The following is a 20,824-nucleotide window of genomic DNA, read 5'->3' on the forward strand; positions in this document are numbered from 1 at the left end:
CATTTTCATTTCTAATTTTGTTAATTTGGTTCTTCTCTCTTTGTTTCTTAATGAGTCTTGCTAATGGTTTGTCAATTTTGTTTATTTTTTCAAAACACCAGCTTTTAGCTTTGTTGATTTTTGCTATGGTCTCTTTAGTTTCTTTTGCATTTATTTCTGCCCTGATTTTTAAGATTTCTTTCCTTCTGCTAACCCTGGGGTTCTTCATTTCTCCCTTCTCTAATTGCTTTAGGTGTAGAGTTAGGTTATTTATTTGGCTTTGTTCTTGTTTCTTGATGTAAGCCTGTAATGCTATGAACCTTCCCCTTAGCACTGCTTTTACAGTGTCCCATAGGTTTTGGGTTGTTGTGTTTTTCATTTTCATTCATTTCTATACATATTTTAATTTCTTTTTTGATTTCTTCTATGATTTGTTGGTTATTCAGAAGCGTGTTATTTAGCCTCCATATGTTTGAATTTTTAACAATTTTTTTCCTGTAATTGAGATCTAATCTTACTGCACTGTGGTCAGAAAAGATGACTGGAATGATTTCAATTTTTTTGAATTTTCCAAGACCAGATTTATGGCCCAGGATGTGATCTATTCTGGAGAAGGTTCCGTGTGCACTTGAGAAAAAGGTGAAGTTGATTGTTTGGGGTGAAATGTCCTATAGATATCAATTAGGTCTAGCTGGTCCATTGTGTCATTTAAGGTTTGTGTTTCCTTGTTAATTTTCTGTTTAGTTGATCTATCCATAGTTGTGAGTGGGGTATTAAAGTCTCCCACTATTATTGTGTTACTATTAATTTCCTCTTTCATACTCGTTAGTGTTTGCCGTACATATTGCAGTGCTCCTATGTTGGGTGCATATATATTTATAATTGTTATATCTTCTTCTTGGATTGATCCTTTGATCATTATGTAGTGTCCTTCTTTGTCTCTTTTCACCTCCTTTATTTGAAAGTCTATTTTATCTGATATGAGTATTGCGACTCCTGCTTTCTTTTGGTGTCCGTTTGTGTGAAATATTTTCTTCCAGCCCTTCACTTTTAGTCTGTATGTGTCTCTTGTTTTGAGGTGGGTCTCTTGTAGACAGCATATATAGGGGTCTTGTTTTTGTATCCATTCAGCCAATCTTTGTCTTTTGGTTGGGGCATTCAATCCATTTACATTTAGGGTAATTATTGATAGGTGTGGTCCCGTTGCCATTTACTTTGTTGTTTTGGGTTCACGTTTATACAACCTTTCTGCATTTCCTGTCTAGAGAAGATCCTTTAGCATTTGTTGAAGAGCTGGTTTGGTGGTGCTGAATTCTCTCAACTTTTGCTTATCTGTAAAGCTTTAGAATTCTCCTTCATATCTGAATGAGATCCTTGCTGGATACAGTAATCTAGGTTGTAGGTTATTCTCTTTCATTACTTTCAGTATGTCCTGCCATTCCCTTCTGGCCTGGAGGGTTTCTATTGATAGATCAGCTGTTATCCTTATGGGAATCCCTTTGGGTGTTATTTGTTGTTTCTCCCTTGCTGCTTTTAATATTTGTTCTTTGTGTTTGATCTTTGTTAATTTGATTAACATGTGTCTTGGGGTGTTTCGCCTTGGGTTTATCCTGTTTGGGACTCTCTGGGTTTCTTGAACTTGGGTGGCTATTTCCTTCCCCATTTTAGGGAAGTTTTCAGCTATTATCTCCTCGAGTATTTTCTCATGGCCTTTCTTTTTGTCTTCTTCTTCTGGGACTCCTATGATTCGAATGTTGGGGCGTTTCACATTGTCCCAGAGGTCCCTGAGGTTGTCCTCATTTCTTTTGATCCTTTTTTCTTTTTTCCTCTCTGCTTCATTTATTTCCACCATTTTATCTTCTACCTCACTTATCCTATCTTCTGCCTCCGTTATTCTACTCTTGGTTCCCTCCAAAGCGTTTTTGATCTCATTCATTGCATTATTCATTTTTAATTGACTCTTTTTTATTTCTTCTAGGTCTTTATTAAACATTTCTTGTATCTTTTCAATCTTTGTTTCCAGGCTATTTATCTGTAACTCCATTTTGTTTTCAAGATTTTGGATCATTTTTATTATCATTATTCTAAATTCTTTTTCAGGTAGATTCCCTATCTCCTCCTCTTTTGTTTGACTTGGTGGGCATTTTTCATGTTCCTTTACCTGTTGGGTATTTCTCTGCCTTTTCATCTTGTTTAGATTGCTGTGTCTGGAGTGGGCTTTCTGTATTCTGGAGTTCTGTGGTTCCTTTTTATTGTGGAGGATTTACCCAGTGGGTGGGGTTAGACGATTGGCTTGTCAAGGTTTCCTGGTTAGGGAACCTTGCATCAGTGTTCTGGTGCGTGGAACTTGATTTCTTCTCTTTGGAGAGCAATGGAGTGCCCAGTAATGAGTTTTGAGATGGGTCTGTGTGTTAGGTGTGACCTTGGGCAGCCTGTATGTTGACGTTCAGGGCTATGTTCCTGCGTTGCTGGAGAATTTGCATGGTATGTCTTGCTCTAAAACTTACTGGCTCTTGGGTGGTGGTTGGTTTCAGTGTAGGTATGGAGGCTTTTGGACGGTCACTTATTACTTAAAGTTCCATGTAGTCAGGAGTTTTCTGGTGTTCTCAGGTTTTGGGCTTAAGTCTCCTGCCTCTGGATTTCAGTTTTATTCTTCCTGTAGTCTCAGGACTTCTCCAACTATACAGCACTGATAATAAAACTTCCAGGTTAATGGCGAAAAGACTCTCCCCCATTAGGGACACCCAGAGAGGTTCACAGAGTTACATGAAAAAGAGGAGAGGGAGGAGGGAGATAGAGATGAGCAGGAGGAGAAAAAGGGGGACTCAAGAGGAGAGAGACAGATCTACACAGCTGTCTGTTCCCAGAGTGTTCTCCGTAGCCCAGTCACCTACAAGGATTCACAGAATTGGATTGGGAAGAGAAGGGGAAAGGAGGAAATAGAGGTGTTCTGAGGTAGAAAACAGAGAGTCAAGATTGGGAGAGAATAATCTTCGGTTTAAAAATAGGGCTTCTCTTTTTTTTTTTTTGTAAGGTTATAGTGTATTGAAAATGAAAATTAAGGAGTAGTAGAGTAGTACTAGAGGACTTTAAAAGAAATGAGAAAAAGAAAAATAGAAAATAGAAGAGAAAAAGGAAAGAAAAAAAAAAGGAAAAAAAAGAAAAAGAAAAAAAAGAAAAAAAAAGTAAAAATATATCTAGGAATTTCTCTGGAGCTGTTGCAGTCAGTGTGGGTTCGGCTCAGTTTCAGATAGCTCCTCGGTCCAGCTTACACTTCTCGATATCTACAGGCCCCTTCCGGTGTAGTCGGTGTTTTCTACAGGGATTTTAATCTGTTGCACCAGTCCTTTCTGAAGCGGTTCCCTTTGTTTATTTGGCTTCTGTTTGCCGGTCTCTTCAGAGCCTCATTTCCGCCCTGACACAGGCGGGCGGAGGTGTACTCTTATTCAGGTAGCTAGTTCCGTCGCTCTGCGGGGCAGGGAGGGGCTGGCGCTGCGGGGAGGGGCTGGCCCTGCGGGGAGGGGCTGGCGCTGCGGGGAGGGGCTGGCGCTGCAGGGAGGGGCTGGCGCTGTGAGGGCGGGCTTGCGCCGCGGGGACGGGCTGGCGCTGCCGGGAGGGGCTGACGCTGCTTTCTCCGTCTGCGCTGCTCAGGCTCCCGGCTCTTCTATATGGAGTGCGGCCCACGCTGCGCGAGGTTCCAGCCCTCGGGTGTTCCACAAAAGCGCGGAGCGAAAAGCTGCGCCTGCTCTCTGTGCCTTCCCCGTCAGAGCGGTCCAGGCAGCCAGGGGCTTGGTGGGCGCACTCTCCCCAGGTGTGGCGCGCCCACTCCCTTCCACGGACCCAGTCTCAGTTTTCGCTGGCGACAGTCGGGTGCGTGTGCCTTCCGCCCTCTGCGTCCCCAGCCCCAGTCCCCGCCCGCGCCGGTCGGGTGCCTGCGCCCTGTGTCTCGCCGCGACCTTCCCCTCCCCCCTGCCTCCTGCCTCCGGCGGGGCTGGGCCTGTCTGCAGCCTGCGAGCTCTTCTCTGGACTTTCTCGGTCTCTTTGTTCTGCGAACAGCCGGTAGTGTGTTCGGGCCGGTTAATTTTCTCTCTCTCTTTTGGCCTCCCACAGTTCAAGTTGGCAACTCACAGAAGCTCCCTCCGATTGTCCTCAGGGCACTCAGGCCCGGACCCTACCCCAAGCAATGCCGCCTAAGACTCCCTTCCCGGGACGGGTCTCCATCCTTAGCTCTTTTGTCTCACTTTTTATCTTTTATATTTTGTCCTACCTCCTTTCGAGGACAATGGGCTGCTTTTCTGGGCGCCTGACGACCTCAGGTAGCGATCAGAAGCCGTTTTGCGAAGTTTGCTCTGCTTCAGTTATTTTGATGAATTTGTAGGAGAGAAAGTGGTCTCCCCGTCCTACTCCTCCGCCATCTTGGCTCCTCCCCCTCTTTTCTGATTTAATACACTTCTTCCTTTTGGCTGATTCGAACTTCTATTTTACTTACCTGGCCCCTAAAGTTTCTATAGTTTGTATCTCTGCAAAAGACACAAAGAAAGAGATCCAGTGAAGAAAATAACTTCAATATTTTAGGTTAAAAATTTAATATTTGAGTCCGGGTGGTGATAATTGAAAAGGGAGCAGCAGTTTTAGGTGTGGGGTTGTGGTTGAAATATCCAAAGGGAAGACACAAACATTTCCTGTCTGTCCAGTCATCTGTTTTGGGATTGACAAACTCAATATGACTAATAAGTCAACACAGAAAAATTTGCTCTTGTTTACAACACTGAGGTGTGAATTGTTTGCTCAGGTTCTATAGAACACATTGAAACTTTATCTTAAATGAACTCTGAACCCAGTTCATCACTTTTCTAATGGAATTCTCTCAAACCTCATGTAAATTGGCTGCCATGCCCACCTCTGATTATACTGTGTGGAATTATATATGGAAAGATATGTGGAGGGGAAGGGATGATACATTCAAAACTATAATGAAGGCCTAGTTCAAGCAGTGAGTATAGACTAATTTATTTTACAATATGAATGAATGCAATTTTTCTCTGTAATGATTATTTTTGTATGGTAAAGAAAACCAGTTTAGCATATAGTCTTGCAAACAGTGTCTCTGGAGGTACAGAATTTGGTGGCACTGCTTCAAATAAAAATAGAATTTGTTGGGGTGCATCTGGCCAAAATGGATTTTGTGTGAATTCAGTAAATGGATTAGCTGGCTCTAATTTTGCTGCAAGTGAAACAGATATTCTAGGTTGTTTCTTAGTTTCTTCTTTCGACAGAAAAACCAGTCAATTAGCAAAGCAGGAATTGATGGTTATTTTTGACCAAATCAGATTTAGTGTCAGAGGAATTCATGGGAGAGATTTGTAAACTATGTTTGATTCTTAAAGGATCTGTGCTTTCATCAACAGAAATCAACTTAAACATTTTAGTGAAGAGGCAAGTGGAATGAATGCTTTTATGAAGGGGCTTGGACCTGGAATGAAGAAATTCAGTTTCTATATAGTCTTTCCTATGAACCTTTTGTGGACTTTGGGAAAGCCATTTAAACTCTCTTGTTTCCAAGTTTTGTCATAAGAAACAAAAACTTTTTGGTCTCATGTTTCTGTATGATTTTTGGAATTCTTAAGTTCTATTACTCATATTTGAACTGATTGTCCTGAAAAGAAATGTAAGAATGTTTGAAACTGTCAAATGTGTATATCTATGGTCAAGAATTAGGAGGTGATAAGCAAAACAAAAGTGTTAAATTTTGTTACAGTAATTTTTATTTCAAAATGGTCTTCAATATTGTTTTATATTTTCAATAATCAAAAGTTGTAGATAAATAGCAATTTATATTTGGAAATTAAAGTCAGTGACATAACTGAGGTTCATTAAAGTATGGTAAATAGAGGTATTTTTTGTGTCAGAGCAATTTATCTTAAAAGATGTGGAAATTGATGGAAATAGAATGAATGGCAAGAAGTTTGTTCATAAATCCATGGGCTTTGGCTCTCTCTTTAGTAACTTATGAATTCTGATTCAGACTCTATTAAGAAAAAACATAAATGATTTACATCCTTTGTTTATTGTTCTTGATAACAGTTTAAGTTTCCATTTAGGTTTCCATTTGCCTTTTGATTTTGGACTTGATGGTAAAAAAGAGGGTTAAATTGGATTTAGTCTTGATGATTCTGGTTCATGTGGAGTAGGTGTCAGTGGTCTTGAAAAAACATAAGGAGCATTGGAAAATCAAGTTCTGGTGATCTAAATATTACTATTTAGGTTTTGTGCATAAAAAGTATTGATTCATAAGTTGTATTTAAATATTCCCTGGTGACAGTCTCTTTTTTTAACTTCAGCAGACAGCACTAGCATAGGAAGAGGGGCTAAATTTAGTAGCCATGCCTCTGGAAATTTAGCATTTGGTTTGGGGACATCTGGTCAAAAGGAATTGGAAATCAGAGCTGACTGGAGTGATATTAGCAGTAGGGGATCTGCTGGGGGTAAATCCATAGATTTTGGATGCCTGTGACTTAGGTATTCCAACTGAGACTCTTTCCAGAAAAATTTTAAATTAATTAAATTAATTAATTGGTTAAAATGCTTTTGAATACCTCTGTTGGTGATAACTCTGGAAATTTGGATTCCAGTTTAGGTCAACAGGGTTTTGGAATCAATGAACTTGGGGGGGTAGTCTGAGTGACAGTACATCTATTGGGGCTGGATTAAAGGCTTTGGGTCTGTTGTCATTAGCTCAGGTATACCAATAAAGACTCATTCTGGAAAATTTTAGGTTAATTCAATTCAGTAGTGGAAACACTTTTCTTTAAATAACATTTCACAACTTAATTAACAAAGATTAAATTTTCATAACATTTTGATTTTTTCATCAGTTGGAACAGGGTCTTTTGGTTGGGAAGTTGGAGCTGGAAGAGACAATGCTGCATCTGCTTTTGGACCACCTGGTTCGAGTTCATTTGGTGACAGCAGCTTTAGTAGCAAAACAGTTGAAGGTGATCAAGTGGCTAGGTCTGGAAGATCCATTTCCAGTGATCTAGGTATTGATATATCATCTTTGTGCATGCCAAGTTTCTGAATCACGGAATGTTTTCAGTATGCTCTATGACAATCATTTTGTATTCCACAGGTGACACCAGTTTGAGAAGTGGTGATACCTTTGTTGGTGATAGCTCTGGAAATTTGGAACTTGGTTTAGGGTCTTCTGGTCAGCAGGGATTGAAAATCGATGAACTTGAAAGGGATAGCTTGAGTGGCAGTGCATCTGTTGGGGCTGGATTTAAAGATCTTGGATCTGATGCTAGTAGCTCAGGTATTCCAATCAAGACTTATTCTGGAAAATTTTAAGTTAATTAAATTAAGTGGTGGAAACACAGAAACACTTTCATTTAAATAATACCTTAAAACAAATTAATCATTAAAGATTAAATTTTAATAACATCTTGATTTGTTTTTTCATCAATTGAAACAGAGTCTTTTGGTTGGGAAGTTGGAGCTGGAAGGGTCAATGATGCATTTGGTTTTGGAGCTTCCGGTTCAAGTTCATTTGGTGACAGTGACTTTAGTAGCAAAACAGCTGAAGGAAATCGAGTGGTTAGATCTGAAGGATCCACTTCCAGTGATCTAGGTATTGATATCTCATTTTTGCACGTATACATTTCTGAATCATAAAATATTCTCTATAAACTCTGTGACAACCATTTTATATTCTGCAGGTGACACCAGTTTGAGAAGTGCTAGTACCTATGTTGGTGATAGCTCTGAAAATCTGGAATCCACTTTAGGGTCTTCTGGTCAACAGGGATTGGAAATCAATGAACTTGGAGGGGATGGCTTGAGTGGCAATGCATCTGTTGAGGACGAACGCAAAGGCTTTGGCTCTGATGCCAGTAGTTCAGGTATCCTCTCAGCCTCCTTCCTGAGAAATCCAGTTGAGTTCTAAATAGTTATTATTTTGTTTAATAATATTTTGATTTTTCTGCTAGCTCGAAAGCCTGAATCTTTTTATTTTGGACTTGAAATAAAGAGTTTTGGAAAAAAAGTTTCTGACCCATAATATTTATTAAATATATTCTGGTGACAAAGTTTTGATATTCTGGTAGGAGTACTGGTGTAAGAAGTAGGGATTAACAAGCAGTGATAATTTTGGAAATTTAGGATTGATGCTTGACCTTTTGGTGAAAAGGAATTTGGAGGCAGCAGATTGATAGAATGGGGTGGAAATGTCCGCTGGGCCTGGATCCATGAATCTCAGGACCAATGCCCATGACTCAGGCATTCTGCTAACCTGGATTCTTTCAGTAAAATTGAAATGCATTTCAAATTTTCATTATTTTTAAAAATAACATTTTAATTTTTCCACTAGAGGGAAGGACTTCTAGCTTTATAAATGGAGAAAAGAAGGGCTAAACTCAAGGTTTTGGAGATTCTGGTTCAGATTGATTTGGTGACAGTGATCGTAGTGGTATAGACGGATAGAAATGGAGTAGGTGGTTCTTTGGGCTCTAGTTCTAGTGCTATGGGTTTTGATGGTCTTTGCATAGACTTCTAAATCACGATATGCTTTGAAATAATTCTCTTGACCATCATTTTCTATTTGGAAAGAATGCAAGCATTGGGGCTGAATATTTTAGTGGCATTTCTGAAGATTCAGGATTTGGTTTGGAGTCATCTGACCAGTAGGGATTTGGAGTCAGTAAATTGGTGGGAATGGAAAGAGTAGTGGTGGATCTGCTGGGGCTGAATACTTGAGTCCTGGATCTGAAGTCATTGGCTCAGATATCTTAACCTGGATTCTGCTCCCAAGAAATCCAAATTAATTGCTTCCTTCTTTATTTCTTTAATCACATCTTGATTTTCCATTAGGAGGAAACGTTTGGTCTTCTAATTCTGGAAGTGGTGAAGGAAACAAGGGTGCAGCTGGACTTGGTGTTGGTACCTCTGGACCAAACATATCTGATGAAACTGGCGTTAGTGGTACAGGTACCTGTGATGTTGGAAAAGATGATATTGGATTTGGTTCCCCTGATTTGAGAATTGAGGTTTATTTCTGTTAATTAAAAAGTCAGAATTCTAACATAAATTATAAAAAAATAGTGAAAGTCATAACTTTTCTTAATAAAATATAAAAAGCAATGGAAAGTGCTAAAATGATGAAATATCTTTAGATGATATCAGATGAAATTAATTTAATATGTTGGTGTAGAATGTGGAACTAGTTTTGTGGTTGTGAATATATTGGTGCGGGATAGTTTTTGTTGTCTTTATGTGAAATTGATTTGGAGTTGCGTAAGTGGAAGAATGGCAGTTGATTTGTTGGGCTTGAACTTTGTATTTTGTATCTGGCCTTGATGGCTAAAGTATTTTTTAACAGGTCCATTCCTGAGAAGAGTAAATAAGATCCATCCTTTTTTAAAATCTCATAAAACTTATTATTTCCACTTAATGGAAGCATGAGATTAAATAGTATTGAAATTTGTGTTGCACATTGTTAAAGTAACACTTAATATGCTATGGGAACTATTTTGATGAAGTTAGCAGTGAGTATCTGAAAAATACAATTCATACTTAGAACTCAAATTTAGGATTAATACCTTTTAAAAAAATGAAATATAATTAGCAAAAAATAAAGTGTGGTGTAGTAATGGTTGGCCTCAGAGCTGACTATTAATGAATTTGGTCATACAGAAATAATAATTTTATTTTGGGTTGTTCTTAATCTTTGGACACACATTTTGGGGTCAAAACTTCAGTGAAACTCAGATATTTGAAATCTTTCATTATTTATTGTCACTGATTTTGCTTAAGTACAGTTGATACAAATGGTTAGAAAGACACTGAAATTCTGAACCCCAGACCTGCTGTTATTAGTCTAGGTATTCAAATTTATTAGGTTTTGTTCCTGAGAAATGTACTAAGAGGTTATTATCTCTTATCTTTCTATTGTGGAGTGGTTGCCCATTTGAGATTTTTCTGCTATTTGGATGTCAGTTTTCAACTGCTTTCAATTTTCCAAATTAGGTGATAGACTTTTATTAATTAATAGTCTCCCCAGTAGCATATCTGCTGCTAGTAAATCTAGTGCTTTTGAAATGGCAGATTCTGGATCTCTTGACATTAGACATCTTGAGATTGAACATCTCAGTTCATCTAGATTAATAATTTTAATATTTCCAGTTTCTATGAATGCGGAATCCTTTATGCACTTGACGTTCTGAAACAGTACCTAGAATTCATAGTGAGAGTAAGTTTGGTTGAAACTGGAAAAGCAGACCTGGAACTCTGTCTATACAACCCTTTTCTCTTTCCCTGAACAAACTTTAAGCAATTGATCTGGAATAAATTGATTGGGTATCAGTTCATTTAGTAGTGAGGCTTATAATTTTGTTACTCCAGCAGGTTGTTGAGTTGATAAAAAATTTTTCTTATATAGCATCATGTGGTTCTAAGTCTGCTATCATCACCATTGATGAATTTAGATCTTTGATATATATATACATATATATATCAGATTTTAAAATATACTTTTCATATTTTTACCAAATAAAATTAAAAACAGAAATGGCCTAATCATTTTGTATTAATTAGGTACCACAAGTTCATCTGACTACAGTACGTCTGGATCACTCAGCACTCCAGGTAGTTTGATTTTTAATGTTCAGTTTTTAAAATGTATTTATAAGATGTTCTCTTGATTATTGATTTGCTGGAACTTGATATTATTATATGTTTCTCATGCAATATTGAACTTCTAAGTGCTTATTCTCTTTGAATACCATAATTCAGATGACCAATTGGATATTTGAAACAAGTTTTGAATAAGAAACATTCAAATGTATCTTAACAGATCCTAAATAAAACAATACAACCTCCCATTTATCATTTTAGATATAGTATTTAAAGGTTGATTTTATAAATAAATTTAGAATTCAATCTATTTTCGCCTAACTTGGGTAAGACAGCCTGTAATAAAGAGAAGTGGCCTCAAGATATACAATAAGTGGTATTGTGAAAAATATTTAAAAGTTCTATCAAAGTATTCCCTTTTTAAAATTGTTGCTGCATTATGTTGCTTGCTTTTAGACTTTGCTCTAAGATTTCATGTGTTTACTTGGTCACATATAAAAGAGTCAGTGCATTGGAAATAAAGGATTATGGAAAACCAAGTTTCAAGGTTATGAATTTTTCCCTTTGATCAGGATAATTGATATTTTAATATATGGATAATTGAGCTACCAGTATTAGACAGTAGATTGGTTTAATAAATCTATCTTGGACCTGTTTGGGTAGTATCTTCCAATAAAAATAGGCCACCAAGTTCTACTTTTGAAGTCTAAGAAATAATTCTGTAAGGAATGCAGCATATGTTATTAACTGTTCATGACCCAAAATGAATAAACTGTTAATGATGTCTGAACATACTGTAGCTGATTGCTAAATAAAAAATATCGGCTTCAGAGATACTCATTCATATGACTTTGGCAAATCATAGCATCATAAAATGAAATTATATATTTAGGATAAAAAACCCATTGGATGGTCTTCAAAACCAGTTTTTAAATTCCTACATAGAAGACCAAATATCCTATATATTTAAAGCCAATTCATATTAGAAATTTAAGTAATCTGTTCATTTTGTTGAATAGAAAAAGGATCCCATATTCCAGAAGCAACGCCGAAATACTCAGAAACAAACGCAATTATTGGTAAGTAATAGATTTATTTCTAATTTGTATATATGTATTTATATGCCCATCAGCCAGTACGTAATGAGGTTTCAAAGTAAAGAAAATTTGAAACCAGTTTAAAAAATTTTCCCGTCATCTATCTGTTTTATACACTTAGATACACCATACATACAGATAAACATACACACACACACACACACATATATATATATATATATATACACATACACATATATATGTATAGAAAGAATATACTTATTTACACTTATTTAATATTTTTTTCACATTTTAATTAATTTTTAAAGTTTATTTTTTAGTTGTGATACATCCAATATTAATGGTAACCCACTCAGACAACATTAGAAAGATTATCTCTATGAAAAGTGAAACAAAGAAGCAAACAGAGCTAGCTTCCCTCCATATATCCTCTCCCACAGTAGAGACAGTTTCCCTTTCCTGCGGGGAAACAAGATGCTTTTCTTCTTTTGTTTTAGCAGGAATAGCCACCTTTGGGTATTTCCAAGAATTCAGGTATTACTTTTAACACATTTTGCAGTATGTAGGAAAGAAAATTAAAGATTTAAGATGGATGTGAGACTGGTACCTTTCAGTGAATATTTTTCTTGCTACATAAACACTTAAAAAATAAAAACTAAGCTACATTAATTGTTCTAAATAATAATGAATATTTTACCCTAAATATTTTGTAGGTGAAGCTTCTACTTGGGGCAAAGGAGCATATAAAGCTTTCAACGGTCGTGTTTTTTCCTTTGAGTCTTCATGCACATATACTTTCTGCCGTCACTGTGTTGAATCGGGAGGAGATTTCAATATTGAGATCAAACGAAACAATGACAGTGAGATTGAAAAAATAACAGTTATAATTGACAACAATGATGTCTCTATCTTTGGTGATATACTTTTAGTTAATGGTGAAAGGTAAATGTCATAGTGTTTTGAATAAAGTATGTAGAATATTTTGAAGTAACCTGAGCAAAAAAGGGGGAAAAAAGGTTGATTGGTGAAGATATACTACTCTTTTCCTATTTTGGTGCTCATATTGACATTTAGAAAAAAATCTTGTTACATATGTAAGACTTTGCTGTACATGGGATTTATTCCTAAAACAAGGTGGTAGAAAAAAGAGTAGTTCTGTTTGACTGTTTTGAGTCTAGATTTGGGGCAACACACATATTCAACGAAACTATTAATAGAATATTTCAACTTTCATTTGTATGTTTAATGCTAAATAAAAATTTGAGGTTTCACAATACACTGAAACTTAGGCCGTTATTTTTAGAAGCAGCAATTTATGTTTGGAAGGGATGACGTATTTGAATGCTTTTCAGGATAAGAAAATGAGATGTGATAGGCTACTTATGAACATTTCAAATTATGTAATCATTTTATTCTTATAACGAACCAGTTTCTTCTTGTTCATTTCTCCAGAGCCCCAAAGATTTAATCATTGTTTCTTAAAAGTCTTTCCAAAATCAGAAAAAAGTCATTGTGTCCCTTCTGAAATGACTAGAAAAACCTTTAATATTTACCAGCAGTATTATTTATGATACTAAATATAGAAACATGAATTATCAGAAAACTTTTGATGCAATAATACTGTTATCTTTTATATGTAACTGTATTTTATACTTTTCAGTGTGCAGATACCATATAACAATAAGTTGATTCACATAAAAAAATATGGAGAACATAATGTTCTGAATAGTCGTAGAGGAATCCTGTCTTTAATGTGGGACAAAAACAACAAACTCTCAGTAAGTCCACCTATGATTTTCTTATAGTCCTGTTCATTTTGTTCTTTACTTTCAGTTATAAAAATAATATAATACAAGGAAAATAAGAGATAAGGTTTACTGAGAAATCTTTATGTATCAAGGACTGGTCTAAGCATAATCTAATATCGAAAATATCTTGAAGTACATAATATTAGTAATCTTATTTTACAGATAATGGGACTCAGGAAATTCAGGATAATAAAAGTTAAATAATCTAAGCAAAGACATAGTCAGTAAGAGGTGAAGTCAGATCTTTGCAAATTCTAAATTCAGATCATTTAGAAAAGACTCTGTGATATATTACTAAGTAACCAGCTTAGGTAAAATTGAACATGAAGAGGCTCTGTCTTTCCATTTGCTTAAATTTTGTCTTGAGATATTTTCAATATTTTATAAACATACATGTAATTTTTTTAAAGCTCACTCTTCACAAGCAGTATCCAACTTGTGGTCTTTGTGGTAACTTCAACAGCACTCCAGGTAGGATTTCAATGCATTTATGTAAGAAAATTCCCTCCCAAAAGGAAATTACAAATATTTGATTTTGGATAAATCTAAAGCTAACAATTTGCCTTTGGATAAAGAATGATTAATTGTTAAAATATATGTTTATATTGTCAAGTCTATATTTATCTTGAAAACAATGCACATATATAATTAATATCTTGAAGTTAACATTGCTTTCTTTTTAAGGAGATGATATCAGTGAGCACATTGCCGATAGTAAAATTCCTGGTGATTGTTCCAAAGCTGTTAGTAAAAGCTATGAAGTTTGTGAAGATGGAGTACAGGTAATAAATTCATATTTCATCTAATAGCAGACTTCAGCAATAGTCCCTTTGGTTTCAGTTTAAATAGCCAACATTCTCTTCTTAACACAAAGACCTTATTTTTAGAATTCTGCAACTGCTTCTTCTCCAATGTCCATATGATCTGTTTCTCAGCTTTATAGTCTAGCTGTAGATGCTTAAATAAGTACTTTTTCCCTAAAACATTATGATACTTACTATATATTAGTATAATAATTCTAATATTCTTTGAACAGTGTTTTAGTTGGCCTGTAAACTGACATGCTTCACCTCTCCATAATTATCTCAGTGGGGACTAGCTTGACTTTTACAGTTTAGAAATTCTGTAGTGTGTTCCTAAGAACTACTTTTCTGCTCTCTCTACCTACTTTTGTTTCAGACAGCCAGTCTGAATTGTCACCTCCAGTATACTTTATCTTCTTTTTGAAAAAGTTACAGATCATTTTTTGACTACACCACTTGAAAATATTCATCATTTGCTTTGAATTTTCTGCACTTACCATGATTCTCTGAATGTTGATTTTGGTAGATTGCATTCATTTGATGACTGAAGGAATTTTCACATATACTTATTTCAATCTAGAGTAAAATTCTCTAGATCAAGATATGTATGAATTGTATAGGTAGAAGAAACATGTTTTATTGACAACGGATGTTGTATTTATAACATCTTGTCAACTTCTATCAAAACAAATTAAACCATAATGTTGTATAAGATCATCTGCTATCTTACTTGTGAAGTGCTCCTTGATCTTTGCAGTTAGAATTACTTTCTCTTTTCTCTTTTACCCTATGCCAGTCATTAGAATTTATGATCTATAAAAATGCCTCATGCTTTTCTTACACGTTTCCTATGAGATTATGAGCTCTGTAGTAGTATTATGTTTTACTGTTGTGTACATGGAATTTATTCCTATAACAAGATGGTAAAAAAACCAGTAGCTTACTCCTGGTTGCTCAAATATGTTAGATGAATAAGTATATAAAGTTATATTAAAGACTATGTATGAGACATTGTGTTAAGCCTAGAGATCACAAAGTTCTAGTTTTTGCTCTAAAGGAGCCTGTTACCTAGTGAGACAGATACACAAAGAATAATACTGAGTTTGCCAAAAAGCCCATTTGGATTTTTCTGTAACGTCTTACAGAAAAACTCAAACAAACTTTTAGGCCAACCAAAGTTCATTGATTAAAAAAAAAGAAGTCTTTAAGATTTCATTTCACTTAATTTCATACCTCACTTGGAGAATGCCATCAGTTGTCCTGGGGATTACTTGGTGGAAATTGTGTATTTGCTTGCTAGCAGCTTTTGTATTTCTCTGAAAACAAACATAATTAAAATAGAAAACAGCTACGTGTTAATTAAAACATGTTAAAATTTTAAAAAAAGTTGTTCTAAAAAAACTTCTTTGCTTGACAGTAACGTCTTTATTTCCTTAACCAACATGAGAACAAATATGCTGTTTCCAGAGCAGCTTACATGATCCCCACCAAGAAAGCCCAGCATTAATCTATTTTATTTGTTTGCTCATCAAATATTATATAAGCAGACTGATAGCTAAAGGGTTAATACCCTTCTGTCTGTTGTGGTTTCAATCATCCACTATCCCAGTCTCTGGCATGGACAATCTTTTCTTTTCTCATATTTTCCATTTTCTTGAGTTCTGAACTTCATGTCACCTTTAGAGAAATTTTGGATGAAATTAGGTACAATTTTTGAAGTCACTACACATTATCAGAGGTGAAGTTTTCAGTTAGCAGTCACTATAGGAACTGTCATAATTCAAAACTCCCCATTTCAATCAGTGTTCAAAAACTTCCCCTGTCGAAGCTATAGAATATTGTACAAACGCCCCCCTCTGAACTTACCTTTCCCTAAATACTCCTTTGATTCCTCATTTTTCTGTTGTTTTAATAACATTTCATGCTTTATCTGGCAGTACTGTAACAAAATTATTGGAACCTATTTTGAGAAATGTGGAAAGGTTAGCACTTTATCCAGTGACTACAAAATGATCTGCATTGATGAGTATTGCCAAAGCAGAGACAAAACATCCACATGTGACACTTTCTCAGAATTGTCCCGCCTCTGCGCCTCGGATGGTCCTGGCATCTTTGAATCCTGGAGAAATGATCCTGATGTGGTTTGTGGTAGGTTTTGAATGTATTGTAGACTCCAAATCAAGAAGATTCTATAACATTGAAAGTTGAGCTGTGTCTCAAAGTAATTTTCTCAAATACCTGTAACTCCTGGAAGGAACCTCATGGGTGAAAGAAAGGTCTTGTCTCTGACATGTACTTGTGAAGAAATTGAGGTCCCTTTTGTGGAGTGACTTGTCATAAGTGCTTTGTGTTAAGATATAATTGGGGACTTTATAGGCTTTATAATTAGTAAAAGTCACTGGGAAAAATAGTTTTGTGAAACTCTGTAAAATCTCCATAAAAATAAGTAGAAAGTTATCAAAAGTATGTTGACTGGTAAGTATTTTCTTTCAGAAAATTAGAAAATCTAAATGAGTTTCATATAAATCTGAATATACTTTTCATTTATACTTAGTTCAATATTTTAAGTTAAAACATAAATAGAATATCAATGTCAAAGTAAGGTAAAATGATACTATGTAATGTACATTTTCTTCAAATTAAATATTGTATCATAAAGTAATGCATGGGAAATTGGCATAATTTAGTTACTGAGTATCTTTAAAAATTGACCCATATCTTGAAATTTAGATGCCTACTCTAAAAGATCCTCATTAGAATGTTATATATTTATCACATTTATTTTCCTCTGATTTCTATGTATGCATATTTCTATATTTCTCCAGAAAAACCTATTTGCCCAGAAAGACATATCTACAAAGAATGTGGTCCCTCAAATCCTGCAACTTGTTCTAATGTGGCTCCTTTTCAAGACATTGAATGTGTGAGTGGTTGCACCTGCCCAGAAGGTAAAACATTTGAAAATGAAGTTACAAACATTTGAAAATGAGATCTTGTTTCTAACAAGATATTTATTGAATAAATTATCACCTATTCATAATCTATCCTTCTAACATACAGGAAGGGAGGGACAGAGATACTTTTAAAGTTAATGTGCATTTCTATCTCTATAATACTACACAGATGATCTCCTAGTCCTATGCTGGGCCCAATAGGACTACTGTGTGGCTCTGAAAGTTAACTATACCCTTGCCAGTTTTCAAATTTCTTAAATAGAAATTATCATTTTAAGTGTATGTCTACACTTGAAAGAACAACCTCAAAAGTGATTTCTCAATACACTGCTTGAGAATTTACTGATGTTTGTATAGTATTGGAGATTAATCTTATATAATGTACTCTAGGTTATCTATTGGATGATATTGGAGAGAAAGGGAGATGTGTGTTGAAGTCTGACTGTCCCTGTGAATCTGGTGGAAAGGTATATCAGTCAGGAGAAGTCCGCGAAGGTTCTTGTGGTTCTCTGTGGTATGTGTGTGCCTTTTGTCTATATTTTATTGATAGTGAAATAATACTAATATTCTAGCATAACTTGAAATAATTCCCTAAATCCACACTTACACTTTTCAGAAACAAAATTCAACCTCTTGGCATTTTCTGTGTTTATGTTCTTTCATTTTTTGAGGAATATTTGTGTGTTTCATGTAAATATATTAGATTTCTGTGTATCTTTAAAAGATAATGTTTTTAAGGAGCTGAAATAATGTTTTGAATAGTAAACCAATTGGTGGTTGCAAAACAGAGGAAGAATACTACAAAATTATAGTTATAATAATGAAACAATAATTATGCTAATTTTCAAGAATATTTTTAAAACATACAATTACAAACAACCCTTTTCAAATAATTTTTATATGAGGTTACATAGGTGAAGCTATATTTGATTGAGAGTGGATTTTAATGTGTCAGAGATAGTGTAGATTATTTCTCTTTTAGTTGAATAACTTGATTCTTACTTTTAAGTTCAGGACAAAATGCTGACCAGAGAGCTTTCCCTATCCCTCATTATGACTTTTCTCTGGAACTCAAAATATCTGCAGGAATTCAAGGGACTTTCTAGAAATGTACTTTGTCCTTGTGGGGAAATAATTTGACTCAATGAAAATTAATGTATCATTTTTATTGTAATATTTTCTCAGCAAATAGGCAATGTATTATGTATATATTAATAATATACTAATATATTATTAATTATTTTATATTATAAATATTTTAATATTTATTTATATGATCTATAATATGATACTATATAATATATAATTATACAATTTATAATAAATATTACAAATATTTTATATTAATAATATTAATAATTATGGAAATAATGATGTATTAATAATATATTATGGAAAACAAGAGCTATAATTTATTGAATGTATATAGCTATGCTGTTCAAGAGAAATATAATGTGAATCACAAATATGATCTGCATATATAATTTAACATTTTCAGTTGATTATTTTTAAAAAGCACAAAGAAACAAACAAGTGGAATTAATCATAGTCATGTGCTTTACATATGGGCTTCCCTTGTGGCTCAGTTATAAAGAACCCATCTGCCAATGTAAGAGACTCAGGTTTGATCCCTGGGTCAGGAAGAGTCCCTGGAGAAGGAAACTACAATCCAGCCTGGGAAATCCTATGGACAGATGAGCCTGGTGGGATACAGCCCACGAGGTTGCAAGAGAGTCAGACATGACTTAGCAACTAAACAACACAACTTTACATATGCAAAATATTAATATTATCATTTCAGCATAAAATTATTATGAAATGTTGAGAGGATTTACCATCTTTTTCAGTATTAGTTCTTACAAGTCTATGTGTATTTTACATTTACAGAAGATCTCATTCTGGCCTGACAAGCCACATTTCATGTAATCAACAGCTATATGTCTCTTTATGACTTCCCTGGTAGCTCAGATGGTAGAGAATCTGTCTGCAATGTGGGAGACCATATTATACCGGGCAGAGCAGGCAGAAGTTATTTTGTTCAATGGAATTAGAACTTCCCTGGTGACTCAGCGGTAAAGAATCGCCTGCAATGCAGGAGGTGTGGAGACATGGATTCAATCCTTGGGTTACAAAGGTCTCCTGAAGGAGGAAACAGCAACCCACTCCAATAATCTTGCCTGGTAAAATCCCGTGGATAGAGGAGCCTGGCAGGCTACAGTCTGTGGGGTCACAAAGAGTCAAACATGACTGAGAGACTAAAAAATAGTACAAAACAAATTACTAGGATACCATTGTCTGAAAGACATTTTATCAAGGCTGAGATGTTGGGAGGGGAATGATGATGGTATAATAAAACTTAACGAGATGTTTAAGTGGTGATTTTTTTCATGTTGTTATTATTTATTATAAAGAAAATGTAATTGATGACCTTTTCATAACCATTACATTTTAACAGCACATGCCAAGAAGCAAAGTGGTCTTGCACTAAAACATTATGTCCTGGGAGATGTAAGATAGAAGGAAGTTTGATTACCACCTTTGATGGCGTTAAATACAACCATCCTGGAAACTGTCACTTTTTGGCCATCCATGTATGTAATAGTCTGCAACACTTGAGAAAACTGATACAGACTCCAAATTTTTTCTTACTAGTTTTAAACACAATCTTCATCTTTATTTACTACTAAAAAATAACAAACAGCCATTCTATCATTGGTTGTATATTTCAGTATCTGCTTTGTGTCACATGTCGACATTGACAATCGTTATTACCTGTGTTCCTTAGAAATTCTTTGCTAAGCAAAAACAATCAAAATCTTTATTACTATTAATTTTCTAAACATATCAGGAAAAGATTTTCTTTTTCTACTTTTCTTTGTATGTGTTCACTAGTGCCTCAGATGAAACTATCTTTTACACTCCATAAAGTATTTTCCTCTTTTTTCATTATTCCTTTACATTTATTTTTAGTTTTCATAATGTGTTATTTAGTTTTATAATATAACAGTATGATAGAGGTTATCCTTACATTTAAACTCTTTTCAGTATTAAAATTTTAAGTAAAATTTCAATAAAAGAGAGATTCCATTTTGTAGGTTGTGCCTTTAACTGGCATGAGAATAAGCAATTTTACTTAATCTTCCTGGTCAGAAACAAAGATGAGTAGAATTTGTGACTCCTGAAGTGAGAGATGGGGACCAGTGTCTGAAAAATGTAGTTACTGTTATTAAAAGTCAGTTTTCCAAATCTCCTTTCCTTTTTTGCATACTCTTCTTATAATCCATGAAGCTAGGGGATGGGCAAAGTGAGAGGGAAATAAATAAAAATATACAGAATATTTGCTTCATATAGGTTAGAGATTCCTAAATCTTGAAATAAGAACTGGAAGTCAATATTTGACATGACTTATATTATGGGTTTACAAATTAAATGCTTCTCTCATTGGATTTAAGTTGACATCATGGATTTTCCAGAGAATAAACAAGCTGTGTTACCTTTAAGTCCTATGAGGCTCAATAATGCAGCACAATTCCCGTAGAGACTAGACAAAAAGTAAAGCTTAAAGAAAAAAAAGGTTAATGAGAGAATCCACAGAT

At 34.9% G+C, this 20,824-nt stretch overlaps 1 protein-coding gene across 1 annotated transcript in view; it reads left to right on the forward strand.

Annotated features, from left to right (window-relative positions):
* The first annotated feature begins 4,261 nt into the window (after positions 1-4,261).
* MUC19 (mucin 19, oligomeric) overlaps positions 4,262-20,824 on the forward strand; it is a 114,978-nt gene continuing 98,415 nt past the window's right edge. Inside the window, 16 exon segments of the mRNA XM_043447549.1 lie at positions 4,262-4,311; positions 6,820-7,019; positions 7,695-7,914; positions 8,592-8,677; positions 8,680-8,755; positions 8,843-8,892; positions 10,567-10,617; positions 11,625-11,684; positions 12,377-12,605; positions 13,324-13,441; positions 13,882-13,942; positions 14,156-14,253; positions 16,212-16,422; positions 17,100-17,222; positions 17,619-17,742; positions 19,684-19,819. Coding sequence (XP_043303484.1) covers positions 4,262-4,311; positions 6,820-7,019; positions 7,695-7,914; positions 8,592-8,677; positions 8,680-8,755; positions 8,843-8,892; positions 10,567-10,617; positions 11,625-11,684; positions 12,377-12,605; positions 13,324-13,441; positions 13,882-13,942; positions 14,156-14,253; positions 16,212-16,422; positions 17,100-17,222; positions 17,619-17,742; positions 19,684-19,819 — 1,893 coding nt within the window.

Source organism: Cervus canadensis, chromosome 25 (assembly GCF_019320065.1).
Source record: "Cervus canadensis isolate Bull #8, Minnesota chromosome 25, ASM1932006v1, whole genome shotgun sequence".
Taxonomy (NCBI): Eukaryota; Metazoa; Chordata; class Mammalia; order Artiodactyla; family Cervidae; genus Cervus; species Cervus canadensis.